This window comes from Sus scrofa, chromosome 7 (genome assembly GCF_054392235.1).
Source record: "Sus scrofa isolate SSC_HxYL_T2T_F1_AM1 chromosome 7, Sscrofa_HxYL_maternal_Yorkshire_Landrace_v2.0, whole genome shotgun sequence".
Taxonomy (NCBI): Eukaryota; Metazoa; Chordata; class Mammalia; order Artiodactyla; family Suidae; genus Sus; species Sus scrofa.
This window is the reverse complement of record NC_139389.1, coordinates 56,295,456-56,313,010: the sequence shown is the minus strand read 5'-3', so window position 1 is coordinate 56,313,010 and position 17,555 is coordinate 56,295,456. Positions and strand designations below refer to the sequence as shown.

The 17,555-nt window shown below is 52.8% G+C and overlaps 1 protein-coding gene across 5 annotated transcripts in view; it reads right to left on the bottom strand.

Annotated features, from left to right (window-relative positions):
- Window positions 1–17,555, bottom strand: part of ACSBG1 (acyl-CoA synthetase bubblegum family member 1) — a 61,529-nt gene that overhangs the window by 18,877 nt on the left and 25,097 nt on the right. The window contains exons 1-5 of one of the 5 annotated variants that reach the window (XM_084968366.1): window positions 14,710–14,829; window positions 13,859–14,035; window positions 12,367–12,402; window positions 10,805–10,903; window positions 9,699–9,793 (exon numbers count right to left, since the gene is read on the bottom strand). In XM_084968366.1, the coding sequence (XP_084824492.1) occupies window positions 9,699–9,793; window positions 10,805–10,903; window positions 12,367–12,402; window positions 13,859–13,908 (280 nt within the window). In that variant the 5' untranslated portion in view covers window positions 13,909–14,035; window positions 14,710–14,829. Of the gene's footprint in view, window positions 1–9,698; window positions 9,794–10,804; window positions 10,904–12,366; window positions 12,403–13,858; window positions 14,036–14,709; window positions 14,865–17,555 lie in introns of those variants that run through there. The other 4 variants (XM_084968368.1, XM_084968370.1, XM_084968369.1 and 1 more) reach the window with 4 other exon arrangements.

Sequence of the window (17,555 nt, the reverse complement as noted above, 5' to 3'; positions counted from 1 at the left end):
AATCTCTTTAGGGGTCTCCAACCCCTGCTCTTTGTGAAAGTCCATTCACATGAGCAGATCAGAGCAAAGACACAGGCTGTGGAGTCAGGTCAACCTGGGTTCGCATTCGGTTCTGCCACTCCCTGCCGTGCGACCTTGGCAAGTCTTTCTCTTCCTGGCTCCATTTTAATCATTCTAAAGTGCAAAGGTATGGAAAGGCCGGAGCCCTCTCCCAGCGGTGAGAGTGTAAAATGGTGCAGCCATGTTGGAAAACAGTCTGACCCCTTCTTAAAAAGTTAAACATAAATCTACCACACAACCGAGCAATTCCCCTCTTGGGTATCTACCCGAGAGAGATGAAAACAGAAGTGCCCACAAAGACTTGCACATGAGTGTGCATAGCAGCAATATTGATAGAAGTCAAAAAGTAGAAATGACCAAACATCCATCAGCTGGTGAGTGAAAACAAGATGTGGCATCTTGTGGAGTTCCCATTGTGGCTCAGTGGTTAACAAATCTGGCTAGGAACCATGAGGTTGCGGGTTCGATCCCTGGCCTCACTCAGTGCGTTAAGGATCCAGCGTTGCTGTGAGCTGTGGTGTAGGTCATAGACGTGGCTCGGATCTGGTGTTGCTGTGGCTGTGGCTGTGGTGTAGGCTGGCAGCTGTAGCTCTGATTAGACCCCTTAGCCTGGGAACCTCCGCATGCCGCAGGTGTGGCCCTAAAACGACAAAATAAATACATAAATAAATAAAAAGGAACAAAGTACTTATATGAGCAACTACATGGATGAAACTCAAAAACATGTTCAGTGAAAGAAGCCAAAAGCAAAGGACCACATACTGTTTGATTCCATTTGTACGAAATGTCTAGAAAAGGCAGAAAGGGTAGAAAGCAGATTAGCTGTGGGCTGGGAGTGGCAATGGGGACTGACCACAAATGGCACCAAGGATCTTCTGGGTGTGATGGGAATGTTCTAAAATCAGATCGCAAGGGTGTTTGTGCAACTGAACATTTCCTGAAAATCAAATTAAAAAAAAAAAAAAAACAAGAAAAAGGGAAAAATCGTGACACTGAAAATGGGCCAGTTTGATGGCATATAAATTATACCTCAACAAAAATGATATAAAAATGGGGAGGGAGTTCCCATTATGGCTCAGAGGAAACCAGTCTGACTCACATTCATGAGTACGCAGGTTTGATCCCTGGCCTTGCTCAGTGGGTTAAGGATCCAGCGTTGCCATGGGCTGTGGGGTAGGTCACAACTGTGACTTGGATCTGGCATTGCTGTGACTATGGTGTCGGCAGCTACAACTCCAATTTGACCCCTAGCCTGGGAACCTCCATATGCCGTAGGTGCAGCCCTAAAAAGACCGGAAAAAAAAAAAAAAAAAAAAGGGAGGAAGAATGCTGACCCTCCTCGCCCCCAAACTGTTGCAAGGATTCTTTGGGGGTAGCTCAGCCAGTGTGCCCAGAGCCTGGCAGAGTCACTGCCCATTAGCTGGTAGCTCTCTTCCCTTCCCTGGCACAGATTCCTCTTGGTGCTTGGACCAGGAGAGGTGAATTTTGGAGTTCCTGCTGTGACACAGTGAGTAGAGGATCTGGTGTTGTTGCTGTAGCAGCTTAGGTTGCTGCTGTGGCGCAGGTTCAATTCCTGGCCTGGGGAACTCCCACATGCTGTGGGCATGGCCAAAAACAAAACAAAACAAACAGAAAATGTGCATCTCTTCTAGATGCTTGTGCTCCACTGCATGGACTTGATCCTCCCAGCTTGCCAAGAAAATCAGAGGTTAAGTCTTATGATCTATTGTGAAATTTCCCTCAGCCACAAGTTTTATTAATATATCATCTGTTAAGTTATGGACTTAAAAAAAAATCACAAAACACTACATACCTGTTCTAAGAAATAAGAAAGAATTTATAAAAAGGGATAGGCCTTCCTTAACTCTTCCCATCTGGGTAACCACTGTTGACATTCGGTGACTGTATGTCATCCTTGTACAAGGAGTCAGGTTTTGTTTTGTTGGTGTTGCTATTGTTTTTGTATCCAAAGGTGGGGGAAAAAGAACCATGTTACTATCATATTAATCAAGGGTAGCAAACCCAAAATACCCATTGGCCCAGGTGGGTAATGTATCAGCATCGTAATAAATAATAGTAAATAATAAATGGATGAAGTGCCCCAGGATTTGCATGGGAAACACAGAGGCAGAGCCTTCATTTCTACAAAGAAATAGGCTCCCTCTCATTTTCTTTTACACACTTGGCTCTTGTAGTCCACCTTGGGTTTCTCTGTTTTTGAACAAGACAGGGAATAGTGTGAAATTTCCCTAAGGAAAGCTGCAAGGGCAATGATCACTGCAGGACTGCAGCCTCAGTTGTTGAGGAGGTAGTAGGGAGTGGTGGGGCTTGGGGAAGGGGGAGAACACAGGCCTCACCTAAAGGGGGCAGCTGCTCCTTGGCTCCAGGATTTGGTACCCAGTAGGAATGGAAACCAAGACGTACCTGAAAGCTGGGTATTTATGTGTAATCTCCTGATTTTTATTTTACACTTTTTCAGTTTATTCATTTATTTATTTTTAGGCCGCGCCTGTGGCATACGAAAGTTCCTGGGCTAGCAGTTGAATTGCCTGCCCGCACCACAGCAACACCCTATCCAAGCCGCATCTGTGACCTATGCAACAGCTTGCACTATGTGAGGCCAGAGTGGAAACCCGAATCATTACAGAGACAATGCCAGGTTCTTAACCCACTGAGCCACAATGGGAATTCCTCACCTGATTTTTAAGTTTTTTTTTTTTTTTAAACATTTAAATGATTTAGGAGTTCCTGTTGTGGTGCAGAGGAAATGAATCTGACTAGGAACCATGAGGTTGTGGGTTCCATCCCTGGCCTCGCTCAGTGGGTTAAGGATCTGGCGTTGCCATGAGCTGTGGTGTAGTTCCCAGACTTGGCTCGGATCCTGCATTGCTGTGGCTGTGATGTAGGGCAGTAGCTGTAGCTCTGATTTGACCCCTAGCCAGGAAACCTCCACATGCCACAGGTACAGTTCTAAAAAGCAAAATAAAAAACCAAAATATTTAAATGATTTTTAAAAAATTAGATGAAGCTAATCAAAGCCATTAGCTGAATCATCCTTCTTAACTTTTTTTTTTGTTTTGTTTTGTTTTTGCTTTTTAGGGCCATACCTGTGGTGTATAGAGGTTCCCAGGCTAGGGGATGAATCAGAGCTATAGCTGCCAGACTACGCCACAGCCACAGCAATGCCAGATCTGAGCTGCATCTGTGACCTACATCACAGCTCACCGAAATGCCAGATCCTTAATCCACTGAGCGAGACCATGGATTGAACCCGCCTCCTCACAGTGCCTATGCTTTTGTGTTAAGTCATCTCACGTCCTTCTTGGAAGGAGGTAGAAGGAACAGACAAGGGAAGGAGTCAGTTATTTGAGTCTGGAGTGTTCCTTGTGGGTGGCGACTGACCCACTCAGAGCCTCTCCTGCAGAGTTGGAATGGGATTTGCAGAGATCCTGACAGATCCACTGAGATCAGGGGGTGGTAGGAGTCCTAGCATGATGAGGGGAGGGGGGAGAAGCAGCTGGTGGCAGGAGGGAGGAGGGATCATGAGCGGACCCAGGGCCACAGTGGGTACCTCTCAGCCTGCCTACCTGCGGTGGATGGATTCCCTGGAGGGTAGCAGAGATGTAAGAAATCAGGATGGGATGCCAAACCCTTAAGGTTGTCTCCATCCCCTCACCTCGAAACTCCACAGGGGCATAGGTCTATCCCATGCCCAGCCAAGTTCACTGCCATCATAACAGCCAAAACATGGCCAGACTGCAACCAAGGTCCCTCTCACCCAGTAAGGTACCCAAGATCCCCACCAGACCTGATTCTAAATGGTTAGGTCTACAGAGAGTCCAGCTAGGAGGCAGCCTGCAGCCAATAGCCACAAGCAAAGCCCCGCCCGCTCCCGGAGAATGTCAGCTGAGTCGGGGGGTGGCCAAGGGCAGCCCACACTTCCCCGTCGTCTTCTCCCCTCCCGTCTCTCTCGTATTGCCCCCGCTTGTCTTGGCCTGACCCTGGCCTGTGTCTTATCAATTGCCCATTATGCTGGCGCTGGCTGGGCAGGCAGGGAGCTGTGTTCTCTGGGGCTCTGGGATAAAGGCGTTTCAACAGCCGACGAGGTCACTCTCAATTAGCTGGGAAAGGGAAAAACACGAGAGCAGAGAGGAGAAGCCCGGACGTTTTCTGCAGTGTGGGAACAGCCTCAGAACAAAGCTTGCTATGCAGTCGGAAGGAGACACTGATCCAGGGTAAACATGGTTCTCGGACCCCGGACAGACCTTTCTCCAAGATCTCTCTCCTTTAGGGCACTGGATCCCACAGCTCCTGACGTGAGCACTAGGAAGTCCCTCTTCATACAGGGACCCTTTGCTGAGGGTCTTTGGAACTGGCTCAGCCCGGTGCAGGGCATCCAGGGGGTGTATAAGGGGAAGAGGCCCTGGTGGCCTTGGGACAGGACAAGAGCTAAGGATAAGGCCTGCCTGGGCCAGAAGAGTGTTTCCAGACTTTGGCGCACCTGTGACTTGACAGAACTGGATGTTTTGTATCTTTTGGTTTGTTTGTTTTGCTTTTAAGGGCTGCACTCACTGCATATGGAAGTTCCCAGGCCAGGGATGGAATCTGAGCTGCAGCTGCTTGCCTAGACCACAGCCACAGCAATGTGGGATCTTTAACCCACCGAGTGGGGCCAGGGATAGAACCTGCATCCTCATGGATACTAGTCGGGTTCTTAACTTCCTGAGCCACAACTCGGGAACTCCCAGAGCAGGACATTCTGAATAGGAAGATGTTTCTACAAAGACCCCAGAGGCCCCACTTTTTTTGGATAGTGAGGCTGGGGCTACCACTGGTTCCCATTTCTCAAGCAAAGAGCACTTTCCACCAATTTCCTCTGACCTCTGAGAAGTCCTCCCCGCCTTCTCCTACTCCCACTGCCCCCAGATGCTGAAATGACATGAGGTCCTCAGCCTCACACTGTCCCCAGGGCTCCTCCCTGCCCCTCGGCCTCGGGATCTGAGCTCTTCAAGGACAAGGGCAACATCCACCTCCTTCTAGTCAAAATACCACCCATGCCCTTGAAATGTTTGGGAAGGTTAGGGGCGTGGGACGGAGGAGGGCTGGGGCCTCCTTGGGCTGGAGAATAGGCTAGGCTGAGTTCCCAGTCTCCCAAGCTCCAGCTCCAAGCTCCCCAGTGGGTGCAAGAGTTTCCTAGGGAAAGTGGGTGTGGGGACAGGGCTGGCCAGCACCTCCAGCAGCCCCTCTCCCTGGATCCCCTCCCCTTCCCTGTGGGCTTGATGTTGCCCCACTCCAGCTGGGGTTCATGCTCAACCTAGAAAGAAATGTATCTCCAGGCCCAGCACAAGGCTGCCTTTGTGTGGAGGTCAGATCCTGGCAGCTCTGTGGCCCTGCTCAGTGAGGCTCCCCCTGGGAGAACAGCCCTCTGCACAGCTCAGAGCTCAGCCTAGGGACCAGAGTTCGAGGGCCATCCAGCTTCTTGGGAACCCTGATTCCTGAAGACAGGGCTCTCAGAGCATCCCAGAGGGGCTGCAGTTCAGTGGTTAGGAGCCAGGGCTGCAGGAGGGGAGGGGACCACAGTGCGTGTGATGCTATCTAGGTCCCAAAGAGGCAGTGTGGCCAGTTAAAGTTCCACATATTACTAGCTGTGTGACCCTGAGAAAAATCACTGAACCTCTCTGAGCTCCATTTCTTCCTATCAAATGAGAATGATAAAAACAATAAAATACTGGGAATAAATTTAACCAAGGAAGTGAAAGACTTATGTACCAGGAACCTTAAGACATAGAATTGATGTCTTGATCAAAGATATTGAAGAAGACACAGACAAATGAAAAGATATCCAATGTTCATGGATTCAAAGAGTTAACATTGTTACAATGTCCATCCTACCCAGAGCTACCTATAGGGTCAACACAACCCCGATCAACATTCTGATGGCATAATTTGTAGAAATAGAACAAATAATCCTAAAATTTGTATGGAAACACAGAAGAGCTCAGACAGCCAAAGCTACCACGAAGAGAAGATGAAAGAATACAAGTTGATTCCTTAGCACAGAGCCTCACACCATTCGGTCAAGTTGCTCTTATTAAGGGGATAGATGTGTGAGGAAAGAGGATTTAATTCTTTTCCGACAGTCACAATTTTATGGAAAGTCCTTTGTGAAACGGCAGCTTCAAGGCCCCTCACCATGAGAGGCTGCTCCAACTTCCTCCTCCAAACAGAGGCTGGAGGCCAGGTTCTTGGAGCTGCTGGGGAATCATGGAAATGGGCCCCAGGGCCAGGCTGGCACACAGGGGGCACTTGAGCCACAGTGAACCCGGATCTTGTAGCAGCTGAATCCCAGAGACTCCCCTTCTACCCCTTGTGGCACTGGAAGCTGTGTGAGATGGGGTTGGGCAGAGTGTTACCCACAGGCCAGGCTTGTGGGAGCCAATGAGGCCTGCTTGGCACTGCCCAGGGAAGTTCCTGGGGTCCCTTGGGCAGTGATGCTGAGAAGCATCCTTGGCATCTCCCTGATTGTCTCTTTCTGCTCATCGCCAGCCCCAGATGCCTAACTCCCAAGGGCTCAGGCCTAGGCCTAGGCCCAGAGAGGGCTTCAAAGTCAGAGCCCAGGAGTTTCTGCTGTGGCCCAATGGAATCAGTGGTGTTTTTGTAGGGCTGGGACCTAGGTTCGGTCCCCTGGCAGGCACAGTGGGTTGAGGATCCAGCCTTGCCACAACTGTGGTGTAGGACCCAATTGCAGCTCAGATCTGATCCCTGGCCTGAGAACTCCATATGCCACGGGGTGGTGGGAAGAAAAAAAAGAAAGTCTGAGGCCAGCTAGAGGTCATCCTTGTCCAGGAAGCCCACTGTGATCACCCAGTTCCCAGGTGTCAGGCTTTCCTTCCTCAGCCTCCATGTGCCCTCAGACTGGGAGTTCTTTGAGGGCCGGAAAGAAGCCTGTCCATCTCACTTGCACGGGGAAGGGAGAGTCCAGGTGCACCCCAGCCGGGCTGCCCCCACCAGCTTCTTGAAGTCCTGACAAACCAGCACGGCTTTGCCTACCCCCTCCCCACCCCTCCGTTAAAGCCATGCCCTGCCTGGCCCCCAGCTGGCAGCTCTCTGATGGGACCCTCTCTAGGTCTCTCTGCCTCCTTGTTTGAAACCTGCCTATTCTCTGTGCCTGCTGATACAGGGCTGCCAGATCCTAAGGTAGATTATGCAACTGGGGCCAAAGGGCTAGGACTTGCTCATTCCTTCTTAGAAGCACTCCGGACTCCATGCACTTCAGGGCACATGGAACTTGTCCCACACTGGCTCCCCCTTCCTGCCCTTCGAGTTGCAAAACACCAAGGCTGTCACTCATGGTCAGGGCTTCTGAGCTCTAGGGATTTGCTGTGCAAAATCCGTGGGCACTGACAGCTGCTCTTTGAGCGCCGCAGGGAAGGAATCAGCCCAGTCTGAGGAAAGCGAGCCTGAGCAAGCTGATGGGACTTGCCAGAGGTGACACAGCAACATGACAAGACAGTGAGGAGCCCTGGCTCCTGGGAGAAGAATGTGGGAGCTGCCTGGACCCAGTTGGCCCCCCTCTTGGGAACTCTCCGGAGCCTTTCAGACCCTTCCCTTCGGAAACCAAGGCCTTTCCTTGGTCCAGGTCCTTCTCTCTCTTTTTTTTTTTCCACTTTTTTTATTTTTTGGTCTTTTTAGGGCCACACCTGTGGCATATGGAGGTTCCCAGGCTAGGGGTCGAATTAGAGCTGTAGCCACTGGCCCACACCACAGCCACAGCAACACCAGATCCAAGACGAGTCTGGGACCTACATCACAGCTTATGGCAACGCCAGATCCTTAACCCACTGAGCAAGGCCAGGGATTAAACCTGCATCCTCATGGTTACTAGTCAGATACGGTTCCATTGAGCCACGATGGGAACTCCAGGTCCAGGTCCTTGTATATCTCTGAGGAGGGGCAGAGAGGCAGAGGCTGCTCCGGGAAAGTGCACCCCACACCTCAGCTCAGACCACTGCCAAGGCTACCCAGAGACACTCAGCCTGGAAGAGGGGCAGCTTGTCTGATGGCAGCATTGAGCAACCCCCCACCCAGGGCAAGGGGATTAGTCTTTAGTTTTTGAGGAGCCAGGTGGCCTGGGGAGCAGGGCTCCCAGAGTCCTGGCCTAGTGGCTCCCCTTATTATGCCTCTTTCTTCCTCAGACAAAAGGCATGGTGACATTGGCCCTACCCTACTTCCTTGTGACAGAGCAGAGGAGTCCTGACTTGCTCCTGCCCTCACACCAGGCCTATCCTCTGACCAGGAAAACCAAGTCAGAAGAAAGTTTTTTTCTTTTTTCTTTTTAGGGTCCCACTCGAGGCATAGGGGGGAGGGGAGGTTCCCAGGGGAGGGGTCCAATTGGAGCTGCAGCTGCCAGCTTACACCACAGCCACGCCGGGTCCTTAACCCACTGAGAGGGGCCAGGGATCAAACCCACGTCCTCATGAATACTAATCGGGTTCATAACCCACTGAGCCACGATGGGAACACCCAAGTCAGAAGAAACTCTGAGGGAAGAGGCCTCAGAACCAAGGCCTCTCTTTCCCTTTCCTCCTGTTCCTGGTTCTGGTCGTGTTGTAGCCCCGTACAGAGACCCTTGAAACTGGCCTCCCTCACTGCTAGTCCCACTTCAAATGCTACCACCTACTCCCCCAAATCCATAACTGCTGTCTAACCATGAGGAAGACACCAGGCGTACCCCCACTGGAGAACATGCTTCAGAACACACAGCCCGTTCAAACCCTACACCCCACAGGCAACTTGCCATCCCCGCACCCGCCACCGCCGACTCCCCTCTTCTCTGAGGAGCCTACAGCTGGGAAAATTCACCATGGGAAACCCAGGCCCTCGGAGGAGGCTCCCCACCCATGAGAAGTGACAGAGACCAGCGGCAGGACGGCAACAATGTTTTGTCCCAAGGACAGCACAGGACTTGGGAGGCAGTGACACTCTGTGCCCAGGATATGTCACTTCCCATTTTTTTTTTTTTTAAAACAACACCTGTTGTTGCTACGATATTGTTGTACAGCCAATAAAAATGAACAAAAGCTCTGTTATTATTATCATCTTGATGACTCTTCAGGGTAAATGATAACTCTGCCTCCCTTAAGGTGCAATTATCTGGGGATGAATGTCATTAAAAGAGCACGTGACCACCCAAGCCTCCAAAACCAACCCTGCCAGACCCTGCCAGCTGGCCCACCCCCTGGCCCAGTCAACCCGCTTGGCAACCCCAAGGCCTTTGCTTATCTGGGCCTCCTCCTGTCCTTTAGCAATCCCGAGCTGAGATCCCAGCAATCCCTGGTGAGGCCCCAGGGGTCTTTCTTCACTGACTTCTCTCCTTCACAAACTGAAAGACGAAAAGCTTCCTCCCACTCCCTCCCATCCAGCTTGGCCCGGCAGTCATAAGGGGTGGGCCTTCACAGCCTCCCTGGGGGCGTGGAGGTCAGCGCCTTCTCCACTTGTCCTGCCCCCCATGGTTCTATTCTGTGGGTTTCCCAGCTTGCTCTGCAATGGCCCCTTGGCACCTGCCCCCCACAGCTCAGCTCCACTCCTGGCCAGGCCCCACGCCCCCGCCCAGCCCGGCAGTCTCCCAGTTGGCTCACCAGGAGGAGTCAGCTGGTCATCCTTCACCTTCTCTGAGAGCTGGAGTGCATGGCTTAGGGGCTCCTTGGAGAGTGTTGGCCCATCAGTCAGGGAGCTGGCAGGGAGAGGGAAAACAATGATTAGAAGACGGCAGAGGGGCCTGGGCTCCTGATGCTGGCCCAGAAGGCATCTCTGCACCCTCGAGCATGACACTGGCATCTCTGCCTCCCGGGGGAGCTCTTCGTTGCAGGAGCTCACCGCACCCCCACCCCCAGCCTCTCCCTACAGGCTCTAGGGGCCCAGGAGAAAGACAAATCAAGGCAATCAAATCTGCTCTAATTTGCTGTGTGACTCTGGGCAAGTTTAGGGCTCTCTCTGGGTGCAGTGTCCCCATGTGGACAAGGAAAGGCTTGGGGTCCGTCCCTGGAGGATTCTGAGCACCACTCCAGGGCTGTGCAAGCCTTGAGGGTTGGGAGGTCCCCACCCCTCACCCCTCACTCCCCACACCCACCAGCCCTTAGGCACTGAGAAGAGGTATGCTTGGAAACTCAGAGCGGAGCAGAGGACACTCCTACGGCTCTTGGGGGTCCTAAGCAGGCCCCTGAATGAGGCCCCCTCCTCCTCAGTGGTGCCTGTGCACATGCCCTACATCCATTCCCCCACAGACAGAACAGGCATGGGATCAGGGAGACCTGGAGCTCTTGCTGTCTGCCTTCACCCCTGGCCCAGATCCCCCTGGCCTCCCAGGCTTGGTGGCCTTAGACAGTGAATCTCCTCTTTCAGCCACCAATGCAGCCCAGGTACTGGGCCTCCATAAGCAACTTGGCCTTACTGCTCCTCAGGATGATTCCACCTCAGGGCTCAACTGGCCAGAACTCAACATCCTGGGTGGAAGAGCAGATGGAGTTCAGGACCAAGCAGGGCTGCAACATTGTTCAACTTCAGAGACACATCTTATGGTCATTGGCTATGTAAACAGAGCTCACTGGAGTTGTGCAGTATGCAACCTGTGCAGCTGGTCATGACAGCCCCTAGGGCAGGACCCTGGCTCCAGGGAGTCCCCCTTATCTGTCAGGGTGGGGCTAGTCCCGTCCCTGCCCAGTTCCCGGCGAGCTGGCTCAGTTACCTGCTTCTCACATTCGGCCTTACTCCTTGCTGGTACCGCAGGTTCAAACTAAGTTTGTGAATGCACCTAGGCCCACCTGGCAGCAGTCTGTTTAAGAACCTGGGATAGGTTTTAAAGCAAAAGACGTCAGGAGGTTATGAAGGGAGGGGGTGGGGGGGAGAGAGATGAGTGGGGTGCCAAGCTGGTCCCCTTCTTGGGAATGTTGTGAGCAAGGCCTGGGCCACAGGGCTGGAGCGGTCCTTGTGTTGCCATGGTAACCTGCTGGGGGAGGCTGCTGGGCAGACTGAAAAGATGAGAAAGCATGCTTCTGGGGTGAGGCCTGCGATGCCAGGCGGAGAGAAACAGTTCTGAGCACCGTGGGACTTGTCCTGCTGACTTTGGATCACTGGTCACTGCCATCACTCTCTTGGGTTGTTGAGTAAAACCTCCCTCTTCTCTGGGACAAAGACCACTGTAATGTTCCCAGATGGCCCCTGACTTCAGGGCTCAGACAATTACAGGACGAATGGCGGGACATACACACAACTAGGCTGAGGCCCCCACACTGTGAGCATCCAGGGGAGAACTGAGAACTTAGTGTAGTGCCCACACCTTATCTTTGCCGCCCCTGTCCTCAAACAGTGGGGCCATGCCCTCAGGGCAAAGCCAGTCCGTCCTTAGCACTCATCAGTTTTTGAAACGTCCAGCTGGGCAGCCACCCCCAGATTAGCCAAGGCCCTTATTGGCTGTAACCTCCCCCCCACCCCATCTTAACAACTTCCTCACAAACAAGCCTGTTTTTAAATCCTCACCATCAAAAGGTACAGGCAGCATTTCTGCCACCTAATAAAATTTGTGTAAACTGGTTCTGGTTTTCAAATAGCTAAACAAAGACTGAATGAAAAGACACCTCAGGAAGCCAAGGGCCAAGCGTAACCATGATGATTAGAACTTTCTGTTTACAGGGAGGAGCGACTGTGGGAAGCAACTTGCCGTGGAGGCCCTTCCCCAAGTGTCTGACACCCCAGAGCAGCAGCAAGACTCTTGCGGCTCGGTCGCCGCTGCCGTCCACTCCCCTGTTCTGCCCTTTCCCTCCCTCAACGGGAGGGTGGATCCTGTCCTTCCGCCTGTACTGGGCGTGACCACCACGGGTTCATTCCCCCCATGGACGGCCGCGGAACATCTTATTGAACTCTCTACGCCCTGGGGCTGAAGGGCATCAGATGCCTGATTAAGAGAAGCTCAAAACCTAATTTTCCAAGTGAGTAAAGTGTGCTTTTCCCCTTACAAGAAAGATTAAGTCTCTTGAGGGGGATGGCACCCTTGTCCATCATCTGAAACAGAATTTGCTGGACCTCCTTCTGACTTCCTCCCGCTCATTCGGGTCTTATGAGTAAGATTCTGTTGGTCCAGCTTGTAACACGACAGCGAGCCAACCTGCGTCGTGTCAAGGGCTATCTTGTCCTCTCTAATGTGGCCACTGCCTCACATGTCGTTGGCTGTGGTAGTTGTTCTTAATCACTGACTACGTTACTAGCTGCCACTTCTTGCCACCGTCCCTGTGCTGGCCTCTAGCAACTCACCTGCCTCCTGCTTTAGAGGATGTTTTTCGTAGCCAGCTAGGAAAACAGATAACCAAGCCTGTTAGAAGTGTCAATCAAATCAGAGGAGTTGGCTTCCAAAGTGGAATTGATAATGCTTTCCTCCAAGAAAAGAGACCTGGGGTGCAACCCCTTCTGCCGGGACTCCTCAGAAGCCTTTCGGGCCCCTTCTGATTCTTGTTACTATTCCAGAAGGCACAGCGGCCGGTAAATGATCCTGACCGGCGAGGAGTGACTATTGCTGTCAACACAACGAGCCTGCCAGAGGTGGTTAGCCCAGTGTTCCCATCATTCTGGAGTCTTGGACTCCTCCTGAAATGCAGCACCCCAGAAGGGGGCTCAGTCCCAGAGGCCGAAGTTCTTAAGCACGGGGACGACAGCAAAGGGGGCGAGGACAGCGGACTGAGGAGGCTGGGTGGCCTCCGTTCGCTCTTCTCCTTCCTCAGAAGAAGAGCCAGAAAGGATCCTTAATGAGGACAGCAACTGCTGTCACCGCAGCTCACGCTAAGCACCTTGCCTCACTCGTTTTCTCAGAAGCAGAAACGTCTTCAGCACCTGCCCAGTAGCACGGGGAGCAAGAAAACATGTGAAGGGCATATATGAGCAAATATATTGTGAGGTGGTTGTGGGGCAGAGCGGGGGGTGGCGGTGGCAGTGGCGGTGGCAGTGGCGGGGGGTGGGGGCAGGAGGCAGAGGAGTCTAGGGAGCCTGGACTCTGCTTTCTCTGAGATGTCTCTCCTCCCATCTTGCCAGGGGAGCTACTGGGAATCACTGGAAGAGAGCTCCTCCTTCAGGAAGTTCTCCTGGATTATCCCTCTCACCCTTGGGACCCTAGGATGCTCAGGTTTGGGGTTTGAAAGCCACATGTGTCTTGGGAAGCTCCTGAAGAGCAGGGGTCAGGGCTGATTTAACCTGTCCTTTGGCCCTAAGTACTCATTGGCACAGAGTTGGGGCTCAGTACATGTTGGCTGGATCTAGTCTTTCTCAAGTTGTCACTATGTGTGTGACATGTAAGTTGAAGGGAGCCTTAGTTTTCCATGGGAACCCCTCATGGATGGGGATCCATCTCCATGCCCCCTTCTTCTTCCCGTTTAGCCTTCTGCTTTCTTTGTAGGAGATGCCTAGTAAATGCTTTCTGGAAACCAGAGACCATTGAGATTCTCCAGCCAGCTTGTGTGAGTTCAGGTTGTTTTACTGGTTTGAGTTCAAGTTTATACCTCTCTGAGCTCTGGTGTCTGCCTAAATCCTACAGCGATTGAGAGGATGAGAGAGTACATGGAAAGTGCCTCATTGTTAGCAGTGGGCTCTCTTGGATCTTTTGGAGAATAAACAGAAGAAAATTCCTTGGTGAGATTAGGAGGGTGCCTAAGGAGGATGAAAAGTCCCAAACTCAAGCCCAAAGGGTCTGGGCACTCTGCCAGGCCCAGGCACTCTCCCTGGGGGGCAGCGGATGGGTGGGATGCTTGTTCCTTACACAGTCCTCAGGATGGAGCTGGCAGACCTGAGCAGAAGCATCTCCGGCATGGTCCCCGAGGGGTGGCCACACCCTATGCACTCACCCGGGCAAAAGTGAGAGCCTCAGTGAGCATGTCCCGGCGTCCCCCTAGAAAGCTGCATCAGCCCCAGAGAGGGCCAGTGCCATCAAACCGCCCTGGAACAGAGACACAGCGTGAGTCATGCCCATGGCCTGGCTGGGCGAGGGGGCAGCTGCCCTCCTTCCTGGGCATGACTCATGGGCTCCCAGCCTAGGTACCCTACTGTAATTTACCACCTCCTAAGCCCACATGCTCTGACCCTATCGGGAACAACACTGGCCTCACAGCAGATGGCTGCCTCAGGTTCCAGGCTCTCTGGTCCCCAGGGAAAACTGGTTAACAGAACCAGCGTATACATTGGATTCCTGGGCCTCCTGCTTTGCAAAGATCACTGTGGCCCACCCTCTCCACTCCTCGTGCTGGTTCTCACCTCTCTCTGCTCTGGGGGCAAAGGGAGAGCCTATCTCCTGTCTGCTGCAGGATGTTTTCAGTGAGGGGCTTTATCCAAATACTTCCCCAAATCCTAAAAACCCCAAACAGAGAGAGGAGCAGAGCCTCCTCCAAACCCCACGGTCCTGGCCACATAGGCTGCTCCCTCTGCACAGGCTAGGCTCTCAACTGCAGCGATCTGGTCTGCAGCGCTGTTTCCCTCTGGCCTCCCCCATCTCCCTTATCCCTCACTGCTCTTAGGCTGCGTGGCCTGCCTGCCTCTACCATAAAGATCAGGGCCCCTGGCATCTCTCTTATAATTCCTGACTGCTGGCCCCAGAGACCCCCACCAAGGACTTACAGCAGAGGGTGTGCCGGGAGGGTCTGGCTGCCACAGGACACTGGCCTTTTTCCTCCTTGGGACTGGCAGGCACAGGGCTTAGCATCCCCTGTGCTCCTTTGGCTAAGGCATCACGGGTGTGGGAGCCAGTGCTGCTGGGTCCCCAGGTTCCAGGTAATGAGGCAATGGGGCTGGGCATGAGTGGGGACCTGCCCCGACTAGCCCTGGGGCTGTGGGTGAGGTGTGGCCCCAGATACCTCTGACCCATCTGGCACAGGTCCCAACTGCCCACCTGCGAGGCTTACATAAAGAGGGGCGGGACGCAGGGCAGGGACCTGTCAGTGCAGAAAGGAGAGGCAGTGTATTGCTTGTTGTCCTTGGCAGAGCCACAGGAAGACACCATACCTACCACTGGGCTCTCACCCAGAGGTAGCCTTGGGCCCCAGCGGTGGGACAGGAAGCTTGACTCTTTCCCCCCCTTTATTATTTGTCTTTACTGAATGCACACATTGTGCCAAGTAGTTTGTGTGGGTTGGTTCTTTGCAACCTCCCAACAACCTACTGTGGGTTTTAATAATAGTCCCATTTTGCAGGTGAGGTGACAGAGGCCCAGAGAGCTTTAGACTTGCTCAGGGTCACTAGCAAGAGGGCAGGGATAGCTTTTGAAATCCAGGTCTCCATGACTGGCTCTGAAAGCAGGACACATGTAAGTTAGACCTAATCATTATTTACATCATAAAACTCAGCCAACAGCTCCATCACACCTTGTCCCTGAAGAGCCCCTCCTTTCATGGTAACAGGAGCCCCACATGAGGCCCTTTGGCTTCTCACGCCCTCTCCACTTCCTTCTCATGCCAGACACTCGCAGGTTTGTGGCATCACGTCTCCACCTTTGGAAACTGGCGCCCTGCTCTCTGGAGACCCTCCTTCCAACCACCTTAGTCATCACCTGCCAACTGCCTCTGGGGTGAGCAGGGGGTTGGATGAGGTGAAAAAACACAGAGGCATCCCCAGTGGGTACTAGGAGGAAATGTAAGCCCTATTTTAAAGGTCACAGGGCGGGGAACAGTGGCAGCATGGGGCGGGGGTTGTTCCAAGGCCTTCCACCCAGTCAGATGGCAGAAGACGCCCACATGGCTATACTAAGCTCGCATGTCGCTCCCAGGGCATCGGCTACAAGAGAGTCTGTGCTTCCCAATTCCAGTTTCCTAATGGCCTCTTTTCCCAGCAATCCTTGCCCATTGCCACTTTGGGACACCATGACCCTCTGGGTCCATCACCAGGATGCCAGCCCTGAGCCTTCCATGGGTTACAAGCCCTTTGAGAACCTGCTGGAAGCCCTCCCTTTGCCCCTCCTTGAAGCGCCCAGATGTTCTCTTGCAGTTTCAGGGCTGCTGGGGCTTTGGAAGCCCCTGCTGTATGAATAGCCAGCGGCACCCCCCCCCATCCCCCGAAATCCCAGAAAGGAATGCAGACCCTCCCTCTATCCTCAAGAGGCTCTTCTCCTCCTCCCGCTTTCCTGGGGAGGATTGAGCATCGATGCTAATGATTGGAGTTGGCACTGGGGGGTCGATGTGGGTGGAGGATGGCGGTAGAAATATCCTCACTTGGAGGGCGCATGCCCAGATCTCTCAGCCCCTCCCGGGGAAGCTTGACAACTGCTCTGGATGTAGGGTTGCCATATGGATGAGGAAGTCAGGCACATGGGGAGGAGGGCTTAGGAAATGTGTCATCTTCTTTTTCTATCCCCTTATAAAAACCACAAAAGCTGGAATCCTCTGACAGAAACCTCCTACTGTTCTTTAGACCCCTCATCCTCCAGGAAGCCCTCTGGGAGGCACCCCCAGCTCCCATGCTTCTTCCTGGAGCTGTCTGGGCTGAGTCTATCTCAGCGCACTTAACATTTAGATGCTGGGTGTTGCTTTTTCAAACATAACTGTCTGCCATAAAATAAAAATCTCAAGCCCATATTCTCAGAGTTGAAAATGATCTCTCCCTGCCCCATGACTGACAGCTCCATGAGGCTCTTCCTTCCTACTATGATTATTGATGGAATATCTCCTCATTGCAGACACTGCAGTGGGCCTGGGAGCAGAGGAGAGCCCAGGGAGCCTGGTCTCTGCCTTGAAGGGGATTGATGGTCAATAAACAAAGATGCATTCAAGGTCACTGTGGGGTCAATAGACCTAGGATGGGGTAGGAGGTACAGTGAAGTTAAAGGGAGATGGTTAGAGAGGGGTGAAGGTGTATTTTATGTGAGGCAGAGGGCAAGCATCCCGAGCAATGGTGCCGCAGGAGAAGCTGGTGTAGACAGGAAAGGATCCAAGGCCTGGCATAGACAGCCTGTAGACCATCCCTATTCCTGGCCTCGATCCCCAAGCTCACAGGTGAGCTTAGCCAAGGCAGAGATCTTCTGGGAACCCATCATCTTTTGGAAAGACTGAGGGCAGGGCAGGGGTGGTCTGACATATCCCACCAGAAGGAACATATTCGGGGCAGACAGCCTGGGGCCCTTTACTGTGACTATGCCCTCAGTCCAAGGCCCCAGCAGGAGAGGGTTTATTGAGAGGTCAAAGGCTCCTCCCAGCTTCACCTTGATTCCCGCCATGCTGGGTGGGGCCATCCCCATCAGCCAGCTCACTTCTGACCCAATGGGAAGTGCACAGTGTTTAACCCTGTCAAGCCAATCACACAGCTCCCCTGAAAGGGCTGGAAGGAGTCTGGTCATGCCCAAGACATGTCCCTGGGCACTGAGACCTCTGGATTCTAGCCCAGGTTCTTCTTTGGTTGAGTAACCTTGAGCAAGTTCCTAGTCCTCTGCAGGACTCAGTTTCCTCAGATATGTCTGTCTGTGACTAGTGATTTGA